We start from the raw sequence: 26,421 nt of genomic DNA, 5'->3' as shown, positions 1-26,421 counted from the left end.
AAATTAAATGTTATCCAATATGCTAGTAAAACTCTAGACAATGCCCAGAGAAATTATGCTACTACTGAAAAAGAATTTTTAGCAGTTGTATTTGCTTGTGATAAGTTCAGACCTTATATTGTTGATTCTAAAGTAACTGTTCACACTGATCATGCTGCTATTAAATATCTTATGGAAAAGAAAGATGCTAAACCTAGACTTATTAGATGGGTTCTCTTGCTACAAGAATTTGATTTGCATATTATTGATAGAAAGGGAGCTGAGAACCCCGTTGCAGACAACTTGTCTAGGTTAGAGAATGTTCTTGATGACCCACTACCTATTGATGATAGCTTTCCTGATGAACAATTAGCTGTCATAAATGCTTCTCGTACTGCTCCATGGTATGCTGATTATGCTAATTACATTGTTGCTAAATTTATACCACCTAGTTTCACATACCAGCAAAAGAAAAAGTTTTTCTATGATTTAAGACATTACTTCTGGGATGACCCACACCTTTATAAAGAAGGAGTAGATGGTGTTATTAGACGTTGTATACCTGAGCATGAACAGGAACAGATCCTACGCAAGTGTCACTCCGAGGCTTATGGAGGACACCACGCTGGAGATAGAACTGCACATAAGGTATTGCAATCCGGTTTTTATTGGCCTACTCTCTTCAAAGATGCCCGTAAGTTTGTCTTATCTTGTGATGAATGTCAAAGAATTGGTAATATTAGTAGACGTCAAGAAATGCCTATGAATTATTCACTCGTTATTGAACCATTTGATGTTTGGGGCTTTGATTATATGGGACCGTTTCCTTCCTCTAATGGGTATACACATATTTTAGTTGTTGTTGATTACGTTACTAAGTGGGTAGAAGCTATTCCAACTAGTAGTGCTGATCATAACACCTCTATTAAGATGCTTAAAGAAGTTATTTTTCCGAGGTTTGGAGTCCCTAGATATTTAATGACTGATGGTGGTTCACATTTTATTCATGGTGCTTTCGTAAAATGCTTGCTAAGTATGATGTTAATCATAGAATTGCATCTCCATATCACCCACAGTCTAGTGGTCAAGTAGAATTGAGTAATAGAGAGCTCAAATTAATTTTGCAAAAGACTGTTAATAGATCTAGAAAGAATTGGTCCAAGAAACTTGATGATGCATTATGGGCCTATAGAACTGCATATAAAAATCCTATGGGTATGTCTCCGTATAAAATGGTTTATGGAAAAGCATGTCACTTACCTCTCGAACTAGAACATAAGGCATATTGGGCCATTAAAGAGCTCAATTATGATTTCAAACTTGCCGGTGAGAAGAGGTTATTTGACATTAGCTCACTTGATGAATGGAGAACCCAGGCCTATGAGAATGCCAAACTGTTTAAAGAAAAAGTTAAAAGATGGCATGACAAAAGGATACAAAAGCGTGAGTTTAATGTAGGTGATTATGTGTTGCTATTCAAATCTCGTTTAAGATTTTTTGCAGGAAAACTTCTCTCTAAATGGGAAGGTCCTTACGTTATCGAGGAGGTCTATCGTTCCGGTGCCATAAAAATCAACAACTTCGAAGGCACAAATCCGAAGGTGGTGAACGGTCAAAGACTCAAACATTTTATCTCAGGTAATCCTATAAATGTTGAAACTAATGTTATGAAACCGTAACCCCGGAGGAATACATAAGGGACACCTTCCAGAACGTTTCAGACTCCGAAAATGAATAGGTATGTGGTACGGTAAGTAAACCGACTCCAAAACAGTTCTAATGGTAATTTTTCTCCATTTTGGAACATTTAAGAAAATAGGAAAATAAGAAGTAGTCCGGGAAGGACACGAGGCTTCCACGAGGGTGAAGGGCGCGCCCTACCCCCCTGCGCATGCCCCCTGCCTCGTGGGCACCTCGTGTGCTCTCCGGACTCACGTTTTCTTCCATGATACTTCTTCTGGTCAGTAAAAATTCATTATATAATCTCCCGAAGGTTTTGACCACCGTAGCACGCAAATATCCTTTGTTTTTATTTGAGCTGTTTTTGCCGCAGATTAGAGCAAGATGTCTTCTCAAGAGTCGGTCGGGGAGAGCCGGGTGTCTAATCCGACACCGGGACCAAGAACAAACAGTGATGCTGACCACTTTGGGCCATCAACGGAGGAGGAGATGGAGGCCGACTTGAAAAGGATAGATGCCATGGAGGAGGATCAAGAAGTTACTTCCCGTTTCTGAGCTGGATTCACAATGGGGGAACTACAGAGCTCAGCCATTCCAACCTCGGTCATCCCTTCCAATATTAAATTTCTCTCTTATGAAAATATGAAAAAGAGTGTTACTTGTTCTCCCGCAGCTATGCAACATCCATGGGTGAAAGGAGATTTAACCGTCACGGGTAAGCTCCGTGAGGAAATAATTGACCTCAAGCAACAAGTCAATAAGCTCGAGGAAGAGAATCGTATCCTGAGGGGCATCATCGCCAAGAATATCACATCACCACCCCCGAAGAAAGAGCAATAAATACATGGGTATGGGCACTCCCCTTGGCAACCGCCAAGCTTGGGGGAGGTGCCCCGGTATCGTATCACCATCACACTCCTATCTTTACCGTATTTCTTAGTTCGATCCTTTTGGTAATATCTTGATCTAGTAGAATAAAGTTTTAGTATGATTTAGTTTTGAGTTTTGCTTTATGATCCTTCTATGTAATCGAGTCCGTGAGCTATATATAATAAAGATTAGTGTTGAGTCAAGGGCTTGATTATCTTGCTATGATCATGAGGGAATAAAAAGAAAGAGAAAGAATAAAAAGAAATAAAGAGATCATATTGACCTTATGGAGAGTAATGACTTCACATATAAAGAGTATGATGAATAAAAGTTGTTGAGACTTGACAAACATAGTTTTGGTCATCGTTGCAATTAATAGGAAGTAATAAAGAAAGAGAGGTTTTCACATATAAATATACTATCTTGGACATCTTTTATGATTGTGAGCACTCATTAAAATATGACATGCTAAAGAGTTGATGTTGGACAAGGAAGACAACGTAATGGGTTATGTTTTCTTATATCCGAAATAAAGTATATTGTCATGGATCATCCAACATGTTGAGCTTGCCTTTCCCTCTCATGCTAGCCAAATTCTTTGCACCAAGTAGAGATACTACTTGTGCTTCCGAATACCCTTAAACCCAGTTTTGCCATGAGAGTCCACCATATCTACCTATGGATTGAGTAAGATCCTTCAAGTAAGTTGTCATGTTGCATGCAATAAAAATTGCTCTCTAAATATGTATGATTTATTAGTGTGGAGAAAATAAACTTTATACGATCTTGTGATATGGAAGCAATAAAAGCGACGGACTGCATAATAAAGGTCCATATCACAAGTGGCAATATAAAGTGACGTTCTTTTGCATTAAGATTTCGTGCATCCAACCATAAAAGCACATGACAACCTCTGCTTCCCTCTGCGAAGGGCCTATCTTTTATTCTTGTCTTATACCTTATACAAGAGTCATGGTGATCTTCACCTTTCCTTTTTACATTTTATCCTTTGGCAAGCACCTTGTGTTGGAAAGATCCTGATATATATATCCAATTGGATGTAAGTTAGCATGAACTATTATTGTTGACATTACCCTTGAGGTAAAAGGTTGGGAGGCAACACTATAAGCCCCTATCTTTCTCTGTGTCCGATTGAAACTCCATACCCATAAGTATTGCGTGAGTGTTAGCAATTGTGAAAGACTAAATGATAGTTGAGTATGTGGACTTGCTGCAAAGCTCTTATATTGACTCTTTCCGATGTTATGATAAATTGCAATTGCTTCAGTAACTAAGATCATAGTTTGTTAGTTCTCAATGAAGTTTCTGATTCATACTTGCCATTGTGAATAGATTATTACTTAAGCATAAGAAACCATATGACAATATCCATATATGTTGCTATTATAAGAATGATCATGATGCCCTCATGTCCGTATTTTATTTTATCGACACCTCTATCTCTAAACATGTGGACATATTTTTCGATATCGGCTTCCGCTTGAGGACAAGCGAGGTCTAAGCTTGGGGGAGTTGATACGTCCATTTTGCATCATGCTTTTATATTGATATTTATTGCATTATGGGCTGTTATTACACATTATGTCACAATACTTATGCCTATTCTCTCTTATTTTACAAGGTTTACATGAAGAGGGAGAATGATGGCAGCTGGAATTCTGGGCTGGAAAAGGAGCAAATATTATAGACCTCTTCTGCACAGCTCCAAAAGTCCTGAAACTCCACGGAAGTTATTTTTGGAATTAATAGAAAATACTGAGCGAAGAAAGTACCAGAGGGGGGCCACCCACCATCCATGAGGGTGGGGGCGCGCCCCCTGCCTCGTGGGCCCCCTGGCAGGCCTTCGGTGCCCATCTTCTGCTATATGAAGTCTTTTACCCTGGAAAAAATCAGAAGCAAGCTTTCGGGAAGAAACTGCACCGCCACGAGGCGGAACCTTGGCGGAACCAATCTAGGGCTCCGGCAGAGCTATTCTGCCGGGGAAACTTCCCTCCGGGAGGGGGAAATCATCGCCATCGTCATCACCAACGATCCTCTCATTGGGAGGGGGTCAATCTCCATCAACATCTTCACCAGCACCATCTCCTCTAAAACCCTAGTTCATCTCTTGTATCCAATCTTTGTCCCAAAGCCTCATATTGGTACCTGTGGGTTGCTAGTAGTGTTGATTACTCCTTGTAGTTGATGCTAGTTGGTTTATTTGGTGGAAGATCATATGTTCAGATCCTTTATGCATATTAATACCCCTTTGATTATGAACATGAATATGATTTGTGAGTAGTTACGGTTGTTCCTGAGGACATGGGAGAAGTCTTGCTATAAGTAGTCATGTGAATTTGGTATTCGTTCGATATTTTGATGAGATGTATGTTGTCTTTCCTCTAGTGGTGTTATGTGAACGTCGACTACATGACACTTCACCATTGTTTGGGCCTAGAGGAAGGCATTGGGAAGTAATAAGTAGATGATGGGTTGCTAGAGTGACAGAAGCTTAAACCTAGTTTATGAGTTGCTTCGTAAGGGGATGATTTGGATCCATATGTTTCATGCTATGGTTAGGTTTACCTTAATAATTCTTTTGTAGTTGCGGATGCTTGCAATAGGGGTTAATCACAAGTGGGATACTTGTCCAATAAAGGGCAGTACCCAAGCACCGGTCCACCCACATACCAAATTATCAAAGTAACGAACGTGAATCATATGAGCGTGATGAAAACTAGCTTGACGATAATTCCCATGTTTCCTCGGGAGCGCTTTTCTCTATATAAGAGTTTGTCCAGGCTTGTCCTTTGCTACAAAAAGGATTGGGCCATCTTGCTGCACCTTATTTACTTTCATTACTTGTTACTCGTTACAAATTACCTTATCACAAAACTATCTGTTACCGATAATTTCAGTGCTTGGAGAGAATACCTTACTGAAAACCGCTTATCATTTCCTTCTGCTCCTCGTTGGGTTCGACACTCTTACTTATCGAAAGGACTATGGTAGATCCCCTATACTTGTGGGTCATCACACACCAAGTCGTTCTTTCGCCAGATTGGCGCCGCTTTCGTGCGGCAGGGAGCTCCCCCGGGTTGGGCGGCGCCCAAGGCCAACCTGACCTTCGACTTGGGAGATCACCCTGTCACCACCGTCAGCTCTGGCGTGCTCCCAATGTTTTGCACGCCCACCATCTGCAGCGTAGCTGTCACCAAGACCCTCATCGACGGCGGCGCCGGCCTCAACGTGCTCTCTGTGGAAGCTTTTAGCCTCCTTCACGTACCGCTCGAGCGGCTCCGCCCCAGCAAGCCTTTCTCCGGGGTCGGCGGCAGATCTGCCTTCCTGTGACCTTCAGCACTCGCGACAACTACCGCACCGAGCTGATCGACTTCGACATCGCCCGCATTGGCCTCCCGTACAACGCCATCCTCGGATACCCGGCTTTGGCTCAGTTTATGGCGGCAACCCATCCAGCCTACAACCTCATGAAGATGCCCGGGAGCAAGGACGTCCTCACCGTAGTTGGAGACACCAAGGAGGCTCTGACGACGCTCAAGTCTGCCCTCAAAACCGCCGCAGCAGCGCGACCGGCCACCGAGGCCACCCCTGGGGTTAAGGAGGCCACACCAGCAAAGAAGAAGCAGTTGTTCACTCAAGATCGGGCCGAAACCAAGCAGGTACTAGTCGAGGAAGACGGGTCCTCAGGAGCCACCTTCACCATAGGCGCCAACCTCGACCCGGATCAAGAGGAGGCATTGGTAAGGTTCTTGCACACAAACAAAGAAATATTCGCCTGGGAACCCAAACAGCTGGTAGGGGTCCCAAGAGGGGTGATCGAGCATCACTTGAGGGTGTGCCCCAATGTGCACCCTGTGAAGCAGAAGACGCGGCGACAGTCCGCGGAAAAGCAGTCCTTCATCGTCCAGGAAACCCGCAAGCTGGAGGCAGTGGGTGTCATCCGCGAGGTTCGGTACCCAAAGTGGCTGGCGAACCACGTCGTTGTACCAAAGAAAGGCGGGAAAGAACGCATGTGCGTCGACTTCACCAACCTCAAGAAGGCCTGCCCCCAAGACCCATTCCCACTTTCGCGCATCGACCAGATCGTTGACTCCACCGCCGAGTGCGACCTACTATGCTTCCTGGATGCGTTTTCAGGCTATCACCAGATCAAAATGGCAGTAGAGGATGTGGAGAAGACGGCCTTCCTGACCCCATGTGGGGTGTACTGCTACACTTGCATGCCGTTCGGGCTGCACAATGCAGGCGCAACCTTCCAACGACTGATGCATATCCCCCTGGGTCAGCAGCTCGGAGGAATGCAGAAGCCTATGTCGACGACATTGTGGTAAAGTCTCGAGAGGCGAGGACTTTGATTCAAGACCTGGAGGAGACCTTCGCAAGCCTGCCCCAGCTGGACTTGCGGCTCAACCCCGAGAAATGTATGTTTGGTGTCCCCTCCGGCAAGCTGTTGGGCTTCTTCGTGTCCCACGGGGGGATCGAGGCTAACCCGGAGAAGATCAAGGCGATAGAAGACATGAGCCCACCACAAACTCTCAAGGAGATGCAGAAGCTTGTCGGCTGCGTGACCTCACTGGGGCGCTTCATCTCCAAGCTGGGGGAGCGCGCCCTACCATTCTTCAAGCTGATGAAGAAGAAGGGCCCGTTCAAGTGGACCCCGGAGGCTGACCAAGCGTTTCGAGACCTCAAGAGATACCTGACCAGCCCTTCGGTGATGGTGGCGCCCCGCCCTCTCGAGCCCATGGTGCTTTATCTTGCCGCCACTCCCTACTCCGCCAGCGCAGCTCTAATGGCGGTTCAGGAAGAACGCCAGACCAAGGATGCGTCGCGCCATGCCGCGCTCCTAGCCGGGGCGATACAAGACTGGTAGGGCGCCGCAAAGGCTGCAGCGACGCCAACAAATGACCAGGCCCAACAAGACGGCGTCCTTGGGCCTGCAGAGACCCCGATGAGCGACCAGGCTCTGGGGGTCCCATCACCTTAGGAGGCGCCTCAACCCCCAACAGACGCAGGCCCCGTAGGGGCGCCCACCCTCGTGGAGCACCCAGTGCATTTTGTCAGCACGGTACTGCGGGATGCAAGGGCACGGTACCCCATGCCTCAGAAGCTCTTGCTCGCGCTCTTGGTGGCCTCATGAAAACTGCGACACTACTTCCAAGGTCACCCAATTAAGGTCGTCTCGGCCTACTCGTTGGAGAGGGTACTCAGGAGCCGCAACACTGCCGGAAGAGTAGCCGAATGGAACATCGAGCTGCAGGCATTCCAGCTGGAGTTCAGCACAACGAGGGTCATCAAGGGAGCCGCGCTCGCCGACTTCGTGGCAGAATGGACGGACGCCCCGGGGCTTGAAGCTGGCAAGGATCGATCCCTCTCGCCGGGAAGTGAAGCGCCAGATGGCTGGGTTATGTATTTTGATGGCGCGTTTGCACGCCAGGGCGCGGGGGCTGGAGCAGTGCTCATCTCGCCCACTCAGGACAAGCTTTACTACGCCGTGCAGCACTGCTTCCAGCAGGGCGAAAAGGTCTCCAACAACATTGCGGAGTACGAAGGCCTCTTAGCCAACCTCAGAGCTACGGTGGCCCTGGGGGTGAAGCGCCTCACCATCAGGGCGACTCACAGCTTCTCGTCCACTTCTCCAACAAGGTATACGAGCCGAGGGACGAGCACATGGAGGCATACCTCGCAGAGGTACGCAGAATGGCAAAGCGGTTCCTAGGCCTAGAATTGCAGCAAGTGCCCCGCGGCACCAACAAGGAGGCCGGCGACATCGCCAAAAGAGCATCCAAGCGACAACCCCAAGAGCCTGGCGTCTTTGAGGAGCGGCTCTTCAAGCCATCGGCAGCACCTTCGCTTTCGAGGCCAGCGCCGCCTCGGGAGGAGCTCCCTCAACCACCTGCCTCGAGAGCCCCGGCATGCGGCCCGACCTCGGGAGTGTGCCTACTCCTGGCGCTCGAGCCTCAGGAGGGGTGCTGGACCAAGGAGTTCAAGGAATACCTGACGCTAGGGACGCTGCCGGAGAAAGAGGAGGGCGCGGAGCGCGTGGCCCGACAGGCCACGGCGTATTGCATCTAGGACGGTGAGTTATACAGGAAGCGGCCGAATGACGTTTCCTTGCGTTGTATCTCCAGGGAACAGGGGAACGAGTTGCTAGCTGACATACACGGCGGAGACTGCGGGCACCACTCGTTGTCACGAACCCTCGTCGGTAAGGCGTTCTGCAGTGGGTTCTACTGGCCTACGGCGCTTAACGACGCGACTGAGCTGGTGAAGTCCTGCGAGGCCTGCCAATTCCACGCCAAGCAGATCCATCAGCCAGCCCAGGGCCTCCAGACCATCCCGCTCTCGTGGCCATTCGCGGTCTGGGGGTGGATATCTTAGGCCCGTTCCCTCGAGCGCTTGGGGGCTATCGCTACCTCTACGTCGCCATCGACAACTTCACCAAATGGGCGGAGGTAGAAGCTGTCCGCACCATCCCGGTCGGATCTGCAGTAAAGTTCATCAAGGGTCTCGTGAGCCGGTTCGGGGTCCCTAATCGCCTCATCACCGACAACGGCTCGCAGTTCACTAGCAATCTCTTCAAGACATATTGTGCTAACCTTGGAACACAGATTTGCTACGCTTCGGTGGCGCACCCTAGGAGCAACGGTCAAGCCGAACGGGCCAACGCGAAGGTCCTGAGAGGCCTCAAGACCAGAACCTTCAAGAAGAAGCTCGAGGCCTGAAGCAGGGGCTGGCACAATGAGCTCCAGTCTGTGCTGTGGGCTATCCGCACCACCGCCACCAAGCCAACAGGTGAGACCCCGTCCTTCCTCGTCTATGGAGCAGAAGCGATTCTCCCTCACGAGGTCAAGCATCGCTCCGCGCGGGTCCCGACGTTTGATGAAACGCAGCAGGACGCCATGCGGGGGATGGACCTCGTACTGGGGGAGGAACACCGCCACGAAGCCACGCTCCGAGCAGCAAGATACCAGCAGGCGCTGCGGCGGTATCACTGCCGCAGCGTCCGCTCCAGGACGCTCGAGGTAGGCGACCTCGTCCTAAGGCGGGTGCTCTCCAGGGAAGGACAGCATAAGCTCTCGCCCATGTGGGAGGGCCCGTTTAGGGTCGCCCACGTCTCCAGGCCTGGTGTCGTACGCCTAGAGACGCAGGACGGGGCCCCCATCTAGAACGCCTGGAACATTCAGCACCTCCGGAAGTTCTACCCATGAAGCAAGGCCCGGCGCGTGTGAAGCAAGACCCAGTGCCTGTGAAATTCCCCGCTCGTGACACTCTCACGTAATAATGAGTGGGGATGTACACGCCCCGGAGTCTCAGGAGTGCCGCCCTCGGGCCTCGGGGGCTCCCTCCCACGTCCTAGTGGCAGCACTTAGCTCCGCGCTGGTGAGAAGACTAGACTAGGTGCCGGACGCGGCTTTTCATTTGCTTTCCGCAGTTGGCTTGCCCCTCTTTAATGGAAATTTGCTTTCTGGTGTTTCTTGCCGGCTTGGTTTTATCGCCTTCTCCCTCTGTTTCTTCCATTGGTTCCTTGTTTTGGCCCGTACTCTCCCTCGCATGCCTCGCGAGGGGGCTGGACAGGCGCGCTCGTGAGCGTTCTTTCCTGTTCTTCACGAGGCACCCTCGCTCGAGCTCGCAAGCTGGCGCACCTCCCTCAATCCGTGCCCCCGGGTACCGCGATGCGGGGCGCTGGGTCATGGCCGGCTACGCCCGCGACCAGGGCTCGGAAGAATAAGAGTTTCCTAACGATTTTTTGTAGTTCCTAAACGCCTCCCAAGCCAAGGAGGTCTCGCCAGATACTGGGAAATGCGCGCCCCACGAGGCGGAAACTACTTCAGTCGCGCCAAGCTAAGTTATCTCCACATGCTTGCACAAAACACGAGTACCGCAACACGACACAGGAATGACAAACATAACATAGCAATTTGGAAATCACGGTTCGTTGCACGCCCTCGTAGGGCCCCATACTCGTCTCCTTTTTAATGCAGGAAGGAAGGAAAGGATAAAACAAAAGCGGCGCGCGCCCCCGCAGCGGTCCGCGAGGGCAGGCCCCTGGCGTCGTCCCGGCTTCAGCCGGACCCCTCCTCGCGCTTCACGGGGGCAGGACGACGAGACGACCCGCTGCCGCCCTCAAAGCGGGCACGGTGACGTGGTGGCTGGTCATAGCCGCCGCTGCTGGAGCTGTCACCGGAAGAAGAGTCGCCATAGCTGGACAAGCCGCGACCGACGCCGAGGACAAGCCCGCCTTCACCCCCGTCGCGATCGTCGCCGAGGCTGAGCACCTCGCCGCCGTCGTTGTCCTCAGGGCAGCACCCGACGCGGCGACCATGTTCCCCGAACACCCTCATGTAGAGGGTCACGTTGCCGTCGTACTTGAAGTGGAAGGTGCACCGCCTGCCCAGGCCACGCGCGCGGGCAAACGTCTGCCAGCCATGGGCCAAGGCCGCATTGCCCGCGATGGAGACCTCCACCGCGACCCATGAAGCCTTGCTGCAGCAGTCATCAGCCTGCAGCCAGAGACCACCTGGACCCGCAGCCGACAGTTCACCGGCGAAGAAGCGTGGGAGCTGAAGCCAGGTGCCGGCCGGGTTCTCCGATCACACGACGAACTCCGGCAGCACCTCCGCCGAGTGGAAGCACGGCCGGGGAGGCCGCGCGACCATGGCGCGCCTCCCTTCATCGACAGGGCTACCACGACCTGGGCGACCCCCACCACGCGAAGAGGCGCCGCCGCGACCGCGAGGGGCCGCGGCAGGGGTCACGGCGTGCTTGCGGGGGCGGCCGCGCCCCCTCTTGGGTGGCGGTGAGCCGGGCCCCTCCCGGCGGGCCTTCCCCTTCTCTGCGGCCGAGAACCTCTTCACAGATGCCATGGGTGTCGCTGCTAGCAATGAAGCAAGGGAGAGGAAGCGAGTGGAGCAGGAAGAGATGAGCGATGGGGGCTCCGCCCCCCTCCTCATTTATAGCGGGAGAAGGCCAACCGGTGATCCCCACGATCACAGGTGATGATGATTTTTCTCTGCATGCAGCAGGGACTCGTCAAGTCGGGCAGTTGCTGAGGCAGCATGGGAAAGAGGAGACGCCCACGTCCCATCAATCGCCACGCATCGACCGAGGCCGCGGGCTGTTGGGGCCCGCGGCGCTCCGCACTTGCCCTTTGGCTTCACCTCGAAGCCAAGTCCGAGCGCGCCTTGGGCCCAGGGGCTACTGTCGGCGTCCTAGGAACGGGGGTTCCCCAGACTTGCCTGCCTGTGGCCCATGATGCAGCTCCACCAGCGGCCCTGTACGGCCCATCTTCATCAGCAAACACTCAAGACCCTCGCGAGGGGTCAAGCCTCGCGAGGCGGACGACGCAAGGCCTCCTCGGGGGCGGCCTCACCAGGCTGGCTCGCGAGAGGCGAAGAGATCAAGGCAAGGGGCACCTCGCGAGGTTTCTGTGACGCAAGCCATGACGACAGTGTCCTCGTTTCCTCTTTGGTGCTAAAGAGGCAAGCACAGGCGAGGAGTCCCGAGGCATCAGGCAAAGGTTTCCATATCAGTGCAACGAGACCAAGACCAGCAGGACGGCAGGACGGAGGTCACCGTGGAGCCCAGGACGGCGTCACCACCAGAGCCTTTGGCAGGCGAAGACCACCTTTAGTCAGGATAACTTGTACTAGTTGTCTCCCTTCAAATTTGGCCATTGTGGCATCCCTTCCCGACAGCATTTGGGAAGAGGACCCAGGCCTCTATAAATAGGGCTAGCCACCACAGTAGGAGGCAACTGATCCCGGGCTATTCAGATCATCCTCATCCACGCAAACTCACCAAGCACAAGAGCACCTCTCCTCAGGAGGCTGTTCTTCCCTTGTAACTGTTCATCCTCAGCCCAAGAGGCAATCTACCACACCACACTGGAGTAGGGTATTACACCAAATCGGTGGCCCGAACCAGTATAAACCTTGTGTCCCTTTGTTCTGCGAGTTCGACGCGCTGAGCCTTGAGATCGCGGTGAGGGAGAGTGCTAGGGGGAGGAGAGATCTTCGTGCACACCCTAGTGTTCGAACCTCAAGGGTTTTGCCGGAACCCGAAATCCGACAGTTTTCATGTAGTACAACATTGCACAAAACTTGTTCAAAGGAGAGGAGAAGAGGACCAAGAAGGGGAAGATCAAGAAAGGAAGGCCATTTACCTTGCCTCATTGCTATGACGTGTTGAAGGATGATGAGAAATGGAAGAAGCGTGATAATTTGGATGATCTGGATTTGAGAAGCAAACGCAAGCGAACAATTGAGTTGGATGATGAGGAGGAGGAGGATGCATCAAGTGATGACGGCAAGAGAAGCCCCACGCCCAACTCGGTTTCATACTCGAAGCCAAAACGACTGGATGGGTGCAAGAAAGACGCAAAAGAAAAGAAGAAGAGGAAAGGAGATGGTGAGCTCAAAAATGCTATGGAAGCTATTGCGAAGGCAAGAAAAGAAGCCAACGAGATGAGAAAAATGGCAAGGAACAAAGATGCCGCGGCCGAGGAGAGGAGGGTGGCGGTCAAGGAGAGGAAAGTGGCTTTGGAGGAGAGGAAGGTGAGCAATGAGGAGTGAACTAGATTGTTGGATTGGGAGAAGCACTTGTTCTTCTTGAACACATCTATCCTAAATGAGGCGCAAAAGGAGTATGTCAATCTTGCCCATGAAGAAGTCTTGATCCAAAAAAGAGCCATGATTCGCGCAATGGGTGGTGGTGGTCTTGGCGCCATGGGTGGCGGTGGCCTTGGCGCCATGGGAGCCATGGGTGGCTTCGGACCTACCATTGACGGAATGGGTGCCATGGGTGGCTTTGGAGCTATCATGGAGACCATGGGAGGCATGGGTGGCTTTGGAGCACACCCCGGCGCCATGGCCGGCATGGGAGGCATGGGTGCACCTCCGGCCGCCATGGGCGGAATGTCTTCCGGTGTGCCTCACACACCTTCCCATGAAGATGCCGTTGAAGATCTTGCCAACACCGTCCGGCTTCACGTGATACGGTGCGCGACAATGATGAGGAGGAGGAAGAATCGTCTTCGGAGGAGGAAGAATCGTCTTCGAAAGATGAGGACGAAGACGAGGACGAGGCTTGATGTGTCTTTCGTTTGTGTCATGAACTTGGTTGGATGAACTTGTGGACATGAACTTTTATTCATCAACTTGTTTGTGTGAAATTATATGCCATGTTCATTGATTTTGGATGCTTGAAATCCATTTTGTGTTCAAAAAGCAACATATGGCATGCGCCGATGAGTCGCGCGCGGCTGTTGGAGCCAGCGCTGTCGGCCGTGCCAAACCAAACGATAGACGCGCGACAAAGTAGTTTTTAACGCGCGGCGCGTTATGCGGCTGTTAGAGATGCTCTTAACGGGACGCCGTGGGTGAGGAACGCGTCGCTGGTAATCCTGCAAGCGAAGATAGCACAACGATCGCACTAACTTCAGTCCATTCCCTGTATGCCAATTTTAGCTCTGATCGTGCATCCCGCTTTTTTTCCGTAAAAAATGCCGGTCACCCCAGGTCAAGGGTCAAGCACGTAGGTCTGCGGGACGGGACCGCGTTTTACCCGCAATAGACCAGCAGGACTTCGCCGGACGGGCGCAGTCGCCAGAGCTAGCACCGTTCTGGGCACGAGCAATCGACCCGTAGTTTCCCACAAGCAAAGAGGGCACCCGGCGCTTGTTTCCACGAAGCAACTCGCCGGGCCACTGTGCGCTCCGCCTCCGCGTGAGCGGAAAGTGTGACAATATCGCCGGCGGTGCCTACCGGCCGGCCAGCCGGCCGGCGCGGAGCCCGCAATGCGTGCGCGTGTGTTTGTGTGTCTCGAGTCGTCATCCACGCTCGCGAGGAACGTCCAGAGCTCCAAGGTGACCATGCACGTACAGTTGCACACCATGAGACGTGCATGCCGTCGCGCCGTGTCCAGTGATGAACGCCCGGTCGTCCTGATGCCTAGACCTAGAACCGTTGTCTTGCGAAGTAAGATGTGATGATAGATGGTTGGATGTTGATCAATAGACTTAGAAAAATGACAGAGATATATATAAACATTTCAGGTAACTTAGGAATGAACAGTCCCATGGCCATTATATTTAGCTACGATCTGTTGGATCTCAACGTACCAAAAGGAAAAAAAAGAGACAGAGATATACAAACATTTCAGGTAACTTAGAACAAGGCAGCTTCCTCAAATTCAATTATCATTATAAACACTTACGTTCTCGGAAGGAAGAAAAATGCTAGCTTCCATCCACACTTACGTTCTCGAGTACTAGCATTTTTTGAAAAGAGTAAAGTGCATCGGTGGTCATTGAACTTATCGTATACGCTCATTTTGGTCATCGTACTTAGAAATACGGTCAATACGGTCACTACCAGATCGTATAGCTTTGTATTCCATCTATTTGATCGGTCAAACAAGGCCTCGTCTGTTTTTTTCCTATGACTATGTGGGCCCTACCTGTCAGTGGGTGGAAGAAAGGAGTAGGGGGAAATAAAATTATGCGCCTGTGGGAGGTCGAACCAAAGCCGTCGCGCTAGTTGCGCGAGAAGGGCAACCAGCTGCACCTGTCTGTCGCCTTATCCAGCTCGAGCAAAAAACCGTTTATATCGCTACCGGGCACGTGACAGCCATTGCATTTTTTTCCTTTTACGTGCGAACCATTTGGGATTTTAATCATAATTGTTTCGGCTTCAGGGTCGGGCCTTTTAGGATTAAAAAAGCAGTTTTGGCAGTACTGTGTACTCGTACATATATTTTTTTTAAACTGGGCAAAAGATTTGCCACTTTCATTGATTAAGAAGAAGGTTTAGAATTTTCACGGCCAAAATTGCATTAGCACTTCCCTTACAAGAAAACGAGATTGGATTAGCACTTCACTTTCTTTTGTTCAATATGCACGCTTGGACGGCGGCTTGACAGTGACGTGGTCGCAGCGGCAGCGGCAGCTCCAGCAGATTTGGCGCACATCGTTGCTCTGTTTTTAGCACGAGACGACCAGGGATTTGGCGTGCGGTCATCTTGCAGCTAATTACGATATACTCCCTCCGTTCCTAAATATAGGTCTTTCTAGTGATTTCAATAAATAACTATATACGGAGCAAAATGAGTGAATCTAGACTCTAAAATATGTCTATATACATCCGTATGTGGTAGTCTATTTGAAACTCTAAAAAGACTTATATTTAGGAACGGAGGGAGTAGTTATCAAAATGGTTAATATATGTCTATCTAAATTTTTATTAATAAACGTTTAAATGCATAAAAATAATATACACGTGTTAAGTACTTCAAATTATGCTTATAAATGATATCAACGGAAATACATGCGTTAGCCAAATTACGCTTGCGATGGTGCAATTTGGTACGGTAAAACTGATATGGAAGAAAATACTATGAATTAGAATGCACAATCATCTAAATCAATAGAATGGTCTTATATGAACATATGCAAAAAAGAAATATCCCAACGGCTGTCACGTGAATGTCTAAAAGATATAAACAGAGTTCTCCTCTAATTTGACACAAGGTTAGAACCGAGGCGGCTGGTTAGCCTGCGCGCACATTAGCGTGAGGTATGGGGTTTGAATCTCTACAGTAGCATTTTTATTTTCCCTCTACTTCTTACTTCCACCCACTCACAGGCAGGGCCCGCATAGATTGAGAGAGAAAATAAGGTGATGAGACGCCATGTGGCTTGTTTGACCAGTCAAATGGATGGAGTACGGAGCTATACGATTTCACAGTGACCGTATAATCATCTCAGCACATATATAGTGACCGTATTGATCATATTTTTAAGTGCACTGACCAAAATTAACGTACATGATAAGTTTGATGACCACAGGTGCATTTTACTCTTTTGAAAATTCAACTGCTCAAGGTCGATCACTCAATGCTCATTTACCGGCTCTCTACAGCTGTTAATAAAGCAGAGCGAAACCCCAGGCTCACCATATTTATTTTGTTATACGTACCTGTTAGTCTACCCCCTCTGTAGGTCCACCCCAAACAGCGGGCTCTGATTGGAGGGTACACAAACTCCGTGTAGCCATAGCCCTCATTCTGCCGGTGTCAGAAAAGCCGTGGTGGCTTCCACGCCACGCCCCGCGCGGGAAGCCCCCGCGCCGCGTCCACCAAAAACCCCAGCGCCGCCACCGCTCCGCAATCGCACCCCTCCACCTCCGATCCGACGGCTGGAGACACCCCGCGCAGCATACACCGAACCCACCTAGCCGTTCAGCCTACTCGGTCCAGCTCACACCTCCAGGATCTCGAGGCGATCGTACGGTTCATGTCTCTACCCAGTCCATGGACCAAGCGCAGCGACCTTTCCAACTGCTCTCCCCCACCCGCATCCCACGGCAGCACACCCAACAGAGAGACGGAGGGACGGACGGGGGGGCGTACAAATCCACCACCCCGGCCCCTTTGCCTTCATCGTCCAGTTGATCCCTCCGCTTCCCCCTTCTCCCCTCCCCTTCTCCGTAGGGTTTAGCGGCGGGAGGAGAGGTCTCCGGATGGCGTCGTCCGACGAGTGGGGCGACGACGCGGCCGGCGGGGAGTGGACCACCGTCACTCGCTCCGGCCGGCCCAGCCACGCCGGCGCGGCCGGGCGCTCCCCCAACGCCAAGCGGGCCGCTCCCCGGCCCCCCAAGCCGGCCGCGCCGACGGTGGGCGAGGTCGGCGAGGGGCTGGCGGGGCTCGACGTCGACGGCGCGAGCCGGACAGGGAGGCTGGACAAGTACGACATACCGGTGGAGGTGAGCGGCGACGGCGCGCCCGCGCCGGCGGACGGGTTCGAGCAGGCCGGGCTCGCGGAGGCCGTGCTCCGGAACGTGGCGAGGTGCGGCTACGACAACCCCACGCCGGTGCAGCGCTACTCGATCCCGATAGTGCTGTCCGGGAGGGACCTCATGGCGTGCGCGCAGACCGGGTCCGGGAAGACGGCCGCGTTCTGCCTCCCGGTGGTCAGCGGGCTGGTGTCGGCGGCGGAGGGAGGGCAAGGAGGCGAAGTCGGTCGCGGCGACAGGGATGCGTACGACTACGACTACCGCCGCGTGGCGAGGCCGCTCGCTCTCGTGCTCGCGCCCACCAGAGAGCTTGCAGCGCAGGTATGGGGCTCTCCGTCTCTCTCTCATGCTTGTGCGCGATCTCGCGGACGCTCTGTTTTTGAAGATGCATTGTTCATTGCTATGCCCAGTTTCGCCGTGTCCACGTCTCATAGATGCTTGCTCCCGTTCGCGCGCCCCTGAAATCCCGCAAGAATTATCGTAGATGCCGTCTTGCCGATGTTGGCTGCTTTGCCTGTGCGCGCGCTTGCGTAAGCGTAGGCGACGTGTGCGTGCCTGTGTTCGTGGTTTCGCCTGTGCGAGCGTGCCCATATGAGGGTGGCAGGTGCGCTCCCCTTGTTCATGTCTCTCTGTGAACGCATTGTGCGGTCTCTGCGGCATCCCCGTCCGTGTTTTGCTGTGCAACGGAGCGTTCAAAGTGCAGGAAGCATGTCTAAGCACCTTCGTACTTGGGCGTTTGCATGTCTGATCTCGTTTTGGTAGATTTTTTTATGAGATGTGTTGCGCTTGAGTTCTCATAGATTATGTGTGTTGTTTGCCTTTGTTCTCTAGAGTGCATATTGTCTCATTAATTTCTGTTGCCCTGTTTTATTATGCCGATTTGATAAGATCATGACGTTTGGTAGAACCTTGTATCTGTTTACCCCTTTCTGTTCATTCATTCACTTACTCTTTGAACATTGTATCAGTAGCATTTAGTGTGTTATGCAGTAAATCTGTATGCCCATTCATTAATCTCAGTATCCTCAGTGTGCTTGTACTTCTAAAATAATGGATTCTCCTCAGTTACATTCTTTTGACCAAACTTCTTCTAGTAGCATTTTGGAGGTTCCGAATTAAATGGATCTGTCACTCGCTTATATGTGTTACTGTTGAATTTTCCTATATTGCATTAATTATCATCTTGCACAATTGGCAAAGTTTGGTAATTAATCTCAGGCCATTGCGCTCTATTGTTCTTCATTGTGTCCGTGAGTGGATTTGTGTTGATCTGATTTACATACAACTTCATGTTTTTGCTTGCCTTCATCTGGACAACTATTAAGTTCTTGCTTACCTCATATGTATGTACTTTATTTGTGATCTGTTAGCTACATATATCTTAAGTTAAGGTTATGAATTGGCAAGGAAGGGTGGGTTTTCTTATTTCAGTGGGATGTCAAAATTGCATATCCACATTCTTTGGCCGATGTAGAATAAATGCAAGTTAGTTAGCAGCTGTTTTGTGATGTTACCCATTCTTGATTCAAAACGTATCTACACAGTTTGTGTGTGATAGTACTAGTATCGATTAGTTGTGTGCGTTGAAAACAAATATGCATTAGTTTCAGATATCTGGAGCTTCCTTTGTGTTCCATGGACTAGCTTCTCTTTTGGTCAGAAAGCAATATTTCTTTCTTAATCATAGATGCTCATCTCAAAGCTCTTATTTGTTTATGTGGGCGTGTTAGGTTTTGGAAAGATTTTCAGTTGAGATATTATTCTGCAATTCTGTCAATAAATAACTACTAAACGTGGTTGCATTTATTTTATTTACTAAATGTGGAAGTATGTTCTTATCATGTGAACAAAACCTGTGGTTTTACTACTTACTGACTCACTTTACTGTTCTGCGTCATATATTTCTGAAATACTGATTCATACTTTGATTTCCCTCCTATTCTGTTGAATGCTGTGCGTTACTTGCTATGTTTTGTGAGGGTTTCTGAGATGATGGGACCTTGATTCATTTATGTTACTGCTACATGTGGTAAGACTAATTTGCTAATGATATCTTGTTTTAGATTAATGAGGAAGCAAAGAAGTTCGCTCACAAAACTGGACTCAAAGTTAAGGTGGCCTATGGAGGAACTTCAATGGTTCAACAGGTGATTGTTGATTGTATGCTTCTGTTTTTCACACTGCCTTTTTTTCCCATCTGTGATGGCTTCTCTAGCTTTAAAGTAGCTCAGGTGTGCAGAAATTAGTTTAAATGTGTAGGATTAGAAAAGATAATTGAGAAGTGATATGCCACGCTACTTTGACATACTTGATGTAGCGCTCAAAGGTGATATGGGTCATTTGTTGCTCGAGTATGAAGTATTACATTGATGGATGCTTATCTCATCCGTCTTTTTTCCATTGCTCATCTTTTTATTAGAAAATGTTAGCATCACTCATAGTATCTGTTTCTGTGCCTTTTTGTTTAGCAGCTACGTGATATAGAGAAAGGCGCAGATATTCTTGTTGCTACACCCGGGCGCCTTGTGGACATGATTGAAAGAGGAAAGATCTCTCTTGAGGCAATTAAGTACCTGATAATGGACGAGGCTGACAGGATGCTGGATATGGGGTTTGAGCCTCAGATAAGGAAGATTGTTGATGGGATGGGTATGCCACGAAAGTCGGTGAGACAAACTATGCTGTTCAGTGCAACCTTCCCACCAGAAATACAGGTAATGAAATACTAGTATTTATTTACCATGTCATGTAAAGTAGGATTAAGAGTAGAATAACTGAATGTTTTCATGTTTCTGTTTTCCACAATAGCAGGATGCTAACTACTCCCTCTGTCCCATAATATAAGAGCGTTTTTTATACTAGTGTAGTGTCAAAAACGCTCTTATATTATGGGACGGAGGAAGTACTAAGTTCCTTCAATGTTAGAACATAGCAAAGTAGCAAGATAGCCTACCAAAACATCTTATAATTTGGAACAGAAGAAGTAGATAGCATTTAATTCGTTGACTTATATTAAATATGAGGTTTATACCATGAATCACTTAGTTTTTTGATTTATTATTCCTCTCCAATGGACGATTGCATTTTTATTAGCTTCATGCTATCCATTTGGAAATATTTGAACTGATATACACTTGATTGTGTCTGCTTTAGATATATTTGGCTAGTATCCAACTTGATTTACTTTGCTTTTCTTTCCAGAGACTGGCTTCAGACTTTTTGTCAAAGTACATATTTATCACTGTTGGGAGAGTGGGTTCAAGTACTGACCTAATTACGCAGCAAGTTGAGTTTGTCACTCACGATGAGAAAAGAACCTACCTGATAGATCTCTTACAGAAACAATCTTTCACTTCATCTGATGGCAAGGTAGAATTTGCTGCCATCTTGGATGTAACAATTCGGTTTGCTCCCTATTTATTCTGTAAGACTTGTTCTCATGCTAGGTTTCTTATTTGTATAGCCTCAGCAGCCTCTAACATTGGTTTTTGTGGAGACAAAACGAGAAGCTGATTCATTGAGGTATTGGCTATACAACAAAGGTTTCCCTGCAACAGCGATCCATGGTGACAGAACACAAGAGGTAAATACATATGCCTGAAATCTTCTGTCCTTGCCTAACTTGTTCTTTAGCAGCAATATAAAACTGCAGTGGCTACACATTATAACTAATGTTTTACTAGTTTAGAATATCTGCCATGCTATATTGTTGCATGAATTACAAATTTAACGAATATTAAGGATATATCTAGCTTAAGCATATGTAGGCCTCTGGTCTTATGGCTCTGTTTGGAGTATCTCTGCTAAATATTTTAGCTAGTTTTATCTACCTCTTGTGTTCACTTGTTTCTTTTAGCTAAATAATAGAACAAGTGGCATGTATTCGTCATTACAGTATCAATGATGACTGTATGTAGTTGCTCAAGACATGTGATTCATTTTCGGAAGAGGCAAAAGCTTTTCATTGTATATTAAGAAAGAAAAATTGTCAGACCTTATTTATATGCCAGAGTTGCACATGTAACCAAGACGTGCTCACAGATTGCTGTAACCATGCAAATGGATTATTTGGTACATGACACTTCTCTGGCATTTTCTTAGTAGTTGCTTGATAAGTCTATACCAGTAAATATGTTGCACATTTCATCTATGATTTGCTATGGACTGATATGTACATGCATGTTATCTGAAGGAGAGGGAAAGCGCACTGAGATCTTTCAAGTCTGGCTTGACCCCGGTCATGGTCGCCACTGATGTAGTCGCGCGAGGCCTGGATGTCCCAAATGTTGCTCATGTCATCAACTATGATCTTCCCAAGAGCATAGAGGATTACGTCCACAGGATTGGAAGAACTGGGAGAGCTGGAAATGCTGGGAGTGCCACAGCCTTCTTCACTGAATCCAACCACCCCATAGCAAAGGGATTACTGGAACTGATGACCGAGGCAAAACAGAATGTTCCTACCTGGCTAGAGGACTACGCAGGGAAGCCATTCTATGGAGGGTCAAGCTTCGGCGGAAGAGGCCGAAGGTCCAATGGCGATGGTGGCAGCAGCTTTGGTGGCAGAGATTATCGCGGCGGCGGTGACTATTCTGGCTACTCTGGCGGTGCTGGCGGTGGCAGGAGCTACTCTGGCGGCAGTGGCGACCGCGGTGACAGCTACTCCGGCGGCGGCGGCGGTGACCGCTACTCCGGCGGCGGCACTGGTGACCGCTACTCCGGTGGCGGCGGCGGCGGCGGTGATCGCTACTCCGGTGGTGGTGGTGGTGACCGCTATTTCAGCGGCGGCGGCGGCGGTGATTGCTACTCCGGTGGTGGTGGTGGTGGTGGTGACCGCTATTCCGGTGGTGGCGGCGGTGATCGCTACTCCGGTGGTGGTGGTGGTGACCGCTATTCCGGTGGCGGCGGCGGTGATCGCTACTCCGGTGGTGGTGGTGGTGATCGCTACTCCGGTGGTGGTGGAAAGAGCTACTCTGGTGGCGGTGGTGGTGACCGCTATTCTGGTGGTGGTGGTGACCGCTACACCGGTGGTGGTGGCGGTGACAGCTACTCCAGCGGCGGTGGTGGAAAGAGCTACTCTGGTGGCGGTGGTGGTGGCAGATACTCCAGTGGCGGGGGCTCCTCTAGGGAAAGTGATCCACCTCCACGCTACTACCCTTCCTACCCCATGGGCACGTCAAACATCAGCGCCTCTGGCTGGGACTAGCCGCGTAGCACCCTCACTTCTCGGTGGTGCACATACCGTATATATTACTGCTACTAGCTAAATTATGTAACGGAACCAAGTAGCGCGTGGCCTGCTCGTCCTTTTTGCCTTGTCGATGGCTGTGTTATGGTGCCCTCACTGGGGTAGGTTGCAAATGTTTTGCTGGGAAAATGGGGATTTCACATGGATGTGGTGGTGATGATGAGACTCCACTTGGTGCTTAGACGTTAAAACTTGTTGGCTATATTATCTTTTAAGATCGACCTTGCTATATGTTTTGCAAATGGAGTTTTGTTGGGCTGATTGGCATTTCTCATGTTGTATGCATGTTGTGCGGTTATGCTGTAGTGTCTAGTTGGTCCACATCGTTTTTCACATTGCTTCTGTCCCTTTGTTCAAGATGTCGTATTTCTGAATGTTTTTTTTGCTTCTGTGCATCAACGTTCCGCTGCTGTTGAGAACGTTCCGCAGTTCAAACCCAGACCCAGTTTCTGTCAGCTGGCACATCTGTTTCTGCTCCAGGATCCCATTCTGGTAACTTCCAGTTGTGCTAAGTCTGACCCAGCATTTCTCCCGATAGCCAATTTGACCTTCATTTGCGGATGTAGAAGTCCAGGGCTACATCCACGTAAACTTACTTATACAGTTTTTATGTAACAAAGAACGTGTAAACATGGGATTGGATCGGATGGGGGAGGCCCTTGGCCCTTGATTTATTTTTTTTGTGGGGGGAGGGGGCGAGTTAGGAAGGTTACGTAGTCTTATCAGAAGACCAGTGCCCACATCTTTATTTTTTTTGAGTGAAAACCGTATAATTTTGAACCACATTTTTTTTCCTGTTTCGAATCAAATTGATTGATTGATCTCCCTAATTACATTTGTAATTAATTTTAACACTCCCTCTAATCTACGCTTGACCATGTAGAATCGTCTCACGATCATCCAGGCAGGGCTATCATCTTAAGAGATTCTTCTCCAAAAAGTTCATGAAAACTTGATGAGAACCTAAAACATAAACTCACAAAGAGATAGCATAATGTGATGTCATAAAACAAGGATATCTCAAGAAGAGACTCCCTCTAATCACCGCTTGTCATAAGAATATGAGAAGTAGCTAAAACTCCTTCAAACCCAGTGGGAAAATAAGGAGAAAATGATGCAACATATAATGGTTATTGTCTCTTTTAACTCAATACGAGAAAACTCATAGAGTTTAGAGGACAATAAATATGCCGCATATACTTTCCTAAAAACCCCCGTGGGGAAAACAGAAAGTATGGCATATGATCTTGTGTTGATATTACATCATTAAAAACTTTATGAGAACTTGTAAAGTAAACTCATGAAGGGAAAATGTGACGCCCCCGATTCAATCGTATACTAATCATACACGCAAACGTGTACGATCAAGATCAGGGACTCATGGGAAGATATCACAACACAACTCTAAAAATAAAATAAGTCATACAAGCATCATAATACAAGCCAGGGGCCTCGAGGGCTCGAATACAAGTGCTCGATCATAGATGAGTCAGCGGAAGCAACAATATCTGAGTACAGACATAAGTTAAACAAGTTGCCATAAGATGGCTAGCACAAACTGGGATACAGATCGAAAGAGGCGCAGGCCTCCTGCCTGGGATCCTCCTAAACTACTTCTGGTCGTCGTCTGCAGCCTGCACGTAGTAGTAGGCACCCTCGGTGTAGTAGGGGTCGTCGTCAACGGTGGCGTCTGGCTCCTGGGCTCCAGCGTCTGGTTGCGACAACCAGAAAGAAAGGAAAGGGAGGAAGAGGGAGAAAAGCAACCGTGAGTACTCATCCAAAGTACTCGCAAGCAAGGATCTACACTACAGATGCATGGGTATCTGTGTAAAGGGGCAATATCCGTGGACTGAACTACAAAATGCTAGAATAAGAGGGGGATAGCTAGTCCTGTCGAAGACTACGCTTCTGGCAGCCTCCATCTTGCAGCATGTAGAAGAGAGTAGATGGTAAGTTCACCAAGTATCATCGCATAGCATAATCCTACCCGGCGATCCTCCCCTCGTCGCCCTGTGTGAGAGCGATCACCGGGTTATATCTGGCACTTGGAAGGGTGTGTTTTATTAAGTATCCGGTTCTAGTTGTCATAAGGTCAAGGTACAACTCCGGGTCATCCTGTTACCGAGGATCACGGCTATTTTAATAGATAAACTTCCCTACAGGGGTGCACCACATTACCCAACACGCTCGATCCCTCTGGCCGGACACACTTTCCTGGGTCATGCCCGGCCTCAAAAGATCAACACGTCACAGCCCCACCTAGGCAAAACAGAGAGGTCAGCATGCCGGTGTAAATCCTATGCACGCAGGGGTCTGGGCCCATCGCCCATTGCACACCTGCACGTCGCGTACGCGGCCGGTAAGCAGACCTAGCCTCCTTAATACAAGAGCAGGCGTTCCAGTCCAATCCGGCGCGCGCCACTCAGTCGCTGACGTCAAGAAGGCTTCGGCTGATACCACGACGTTGAGTGCCCATAATTGTTCCCGCGTAGTTGGTTTGTGCGTATAGACCAGTGGCCAGACTCAGATCAAATACCAAGATTGGGAAAGTATGTCCTTTCAGCCCCCAATCCGTGAATCAACCGCGGGTACTCAACGAGCCGACCCGACTTTAGTCACCACATGTATCATATATTATGTATATAAGTATATACCCATGATCACCTCCCGAGTGATCACAGCCCGGTAGTATAGCATGGCAGACGGACAAGAATGTAGGGCCACTGATGGAATACTAGCATCCTATACTAAGCATTTAGGATTGCAGGTAAGGGTATCAATTGTAGCAACAATGACAGGCTATGCAGCAGAATAGGATTAACCAAAAACAGTAACATGTTACACTACTCTAATGCAAGCAGTAGAGAGAAGGAATGGGCGATATCTGGTGATCAAGGGGGGGGCTTGCCTGGAAGCTCTGTTGCACAAGAAGAAGGGTCGTCGGTGACGTAGTCGTACCCAAACGCATCAACGCCGATCTCGGGGTCTACCGGAGAAGAAGAGGGGGGAAGAAACAGTAAATACGGAGCAAACAAAGCATCACAAAGTATAACAAGGAAATACGCGGTGCCAGGGGTGATCTAACGCAGGGATAGGTGATACCGGCGAAGGGGGAAAACATCCGGAAAAGTATTCCCGGTGTTCCGCATTTTCGGACAAACGGACCGGAGGGGGAAAGTTCCATGTTCGCTATGCTAGGGACGTGTAGCTGACAAACGGACTGCGCATCCGGATTCGTCTCGTCGTTCTGAGCAACTTTCATGTATAAAGTATTTTCATCCGAGTTACGAATTATTTTATATCAATTTTTAAAGTTTTAATTCATTTTCTAATTTTTCTAGTTTTAATTTTAATTTGAAATTAAAAGAATAAAATGCTACGGGTACCCAGAGTTGTACACAACAGAATGTATGTGTGGCTGGCAGGTGGGGTCAAGGGGGGTCCAGTCAGCATTTGACGAGTCAACTGTTGACTTGTCAACAGGGTCAAATAGGACCCACCTGTCATGGACTGGGTCAACCCAGTCAATAGTTTGACTGGTCAAACTGGACAGGGGACCCACATGTCATTGACTGACAACTAATTAACCTAGTTAACTAGTTTAATTCACAGATTAATTATGTTAAGTTAATTAGGTTAATTAAACCTAATTAATTAATTAATTTATCATTATTATTTTTATTTATTATTATATTTAAAAATTCTTTTTTTAATAAACGTTCTGGGCTGGGCCCCACGTGTCTGTGGCCGAGTGGGGCCTATCGGGCGTGCAGGCACTAGCGGGCGAACGGGCGCCGGGGTGGGCGCCCGAAGGGGCGGACCCGGACGAGGAGG

At 49.1% G+C, this 26,421-nt stretch overlaps 1 protein-coding gene across 2 annotated transcripts; it reads left to right on the top strand.

The window, feature by feature from the left end:
- Positions 1-16,985: 16,985 nt before the first annotated feature.
- LOC123169162 (DEAD-box ATP-dependent RNA helicase 52A) lies at positions 16,986-22,802 on the top strand. Of its 2 annotated transcripts, none has more exons than XM_044587013.1 (6): positions 16,986-17,660; positions 19,403-19,486; positions 19,808-20,053; positions 20,541-20,708; positions 20,803-20,922; positions 21,532-22,802. In XM_044587013.1, the coding sequence occupies exons 1-6, from the start codon at positions 17,067-17,069 to the stop codon at positions 22,543-22,545; spliced, it is 2,226 nt and encodes a 741-aa protein (XP_044442948.1). In that variant the 5' UTR covers positions 16,986-17,066; the 3' UTR covers positions 22,546-22,802. The 2 variants fall into 2 exon arrangements, with proteins under 2 accessions (XP_044442948.1, XP_044442950.1); XM_044587015.1 differs by having other exon boundaries at positions 16,987-17,660; positions 19,811-20,053.
- The last annotated feature ends 3,619 nt before the right edge of the window (positions 22,803-26,421 follow it).

Source organism: Triticum aestivum, chromosome 7D (assembly GCF_018294505.1).
Source record: "Triticum aestivum cultivar Chinese Spring chromosome 7D, IWGSC CS RefSeq v2.1, whole genome shotgun sequence".
Lineage (NCBI taxonomy): Eukaryota > Viridiplantae > Streptophyta > Magnoliopsida > Poales > Poaceae > Triticum > Triticum aestivum.
Note: the sequence above shows the minus strand (reverse complement) of the source record. Positions and strands in the feature narration are given on the sequence as shown.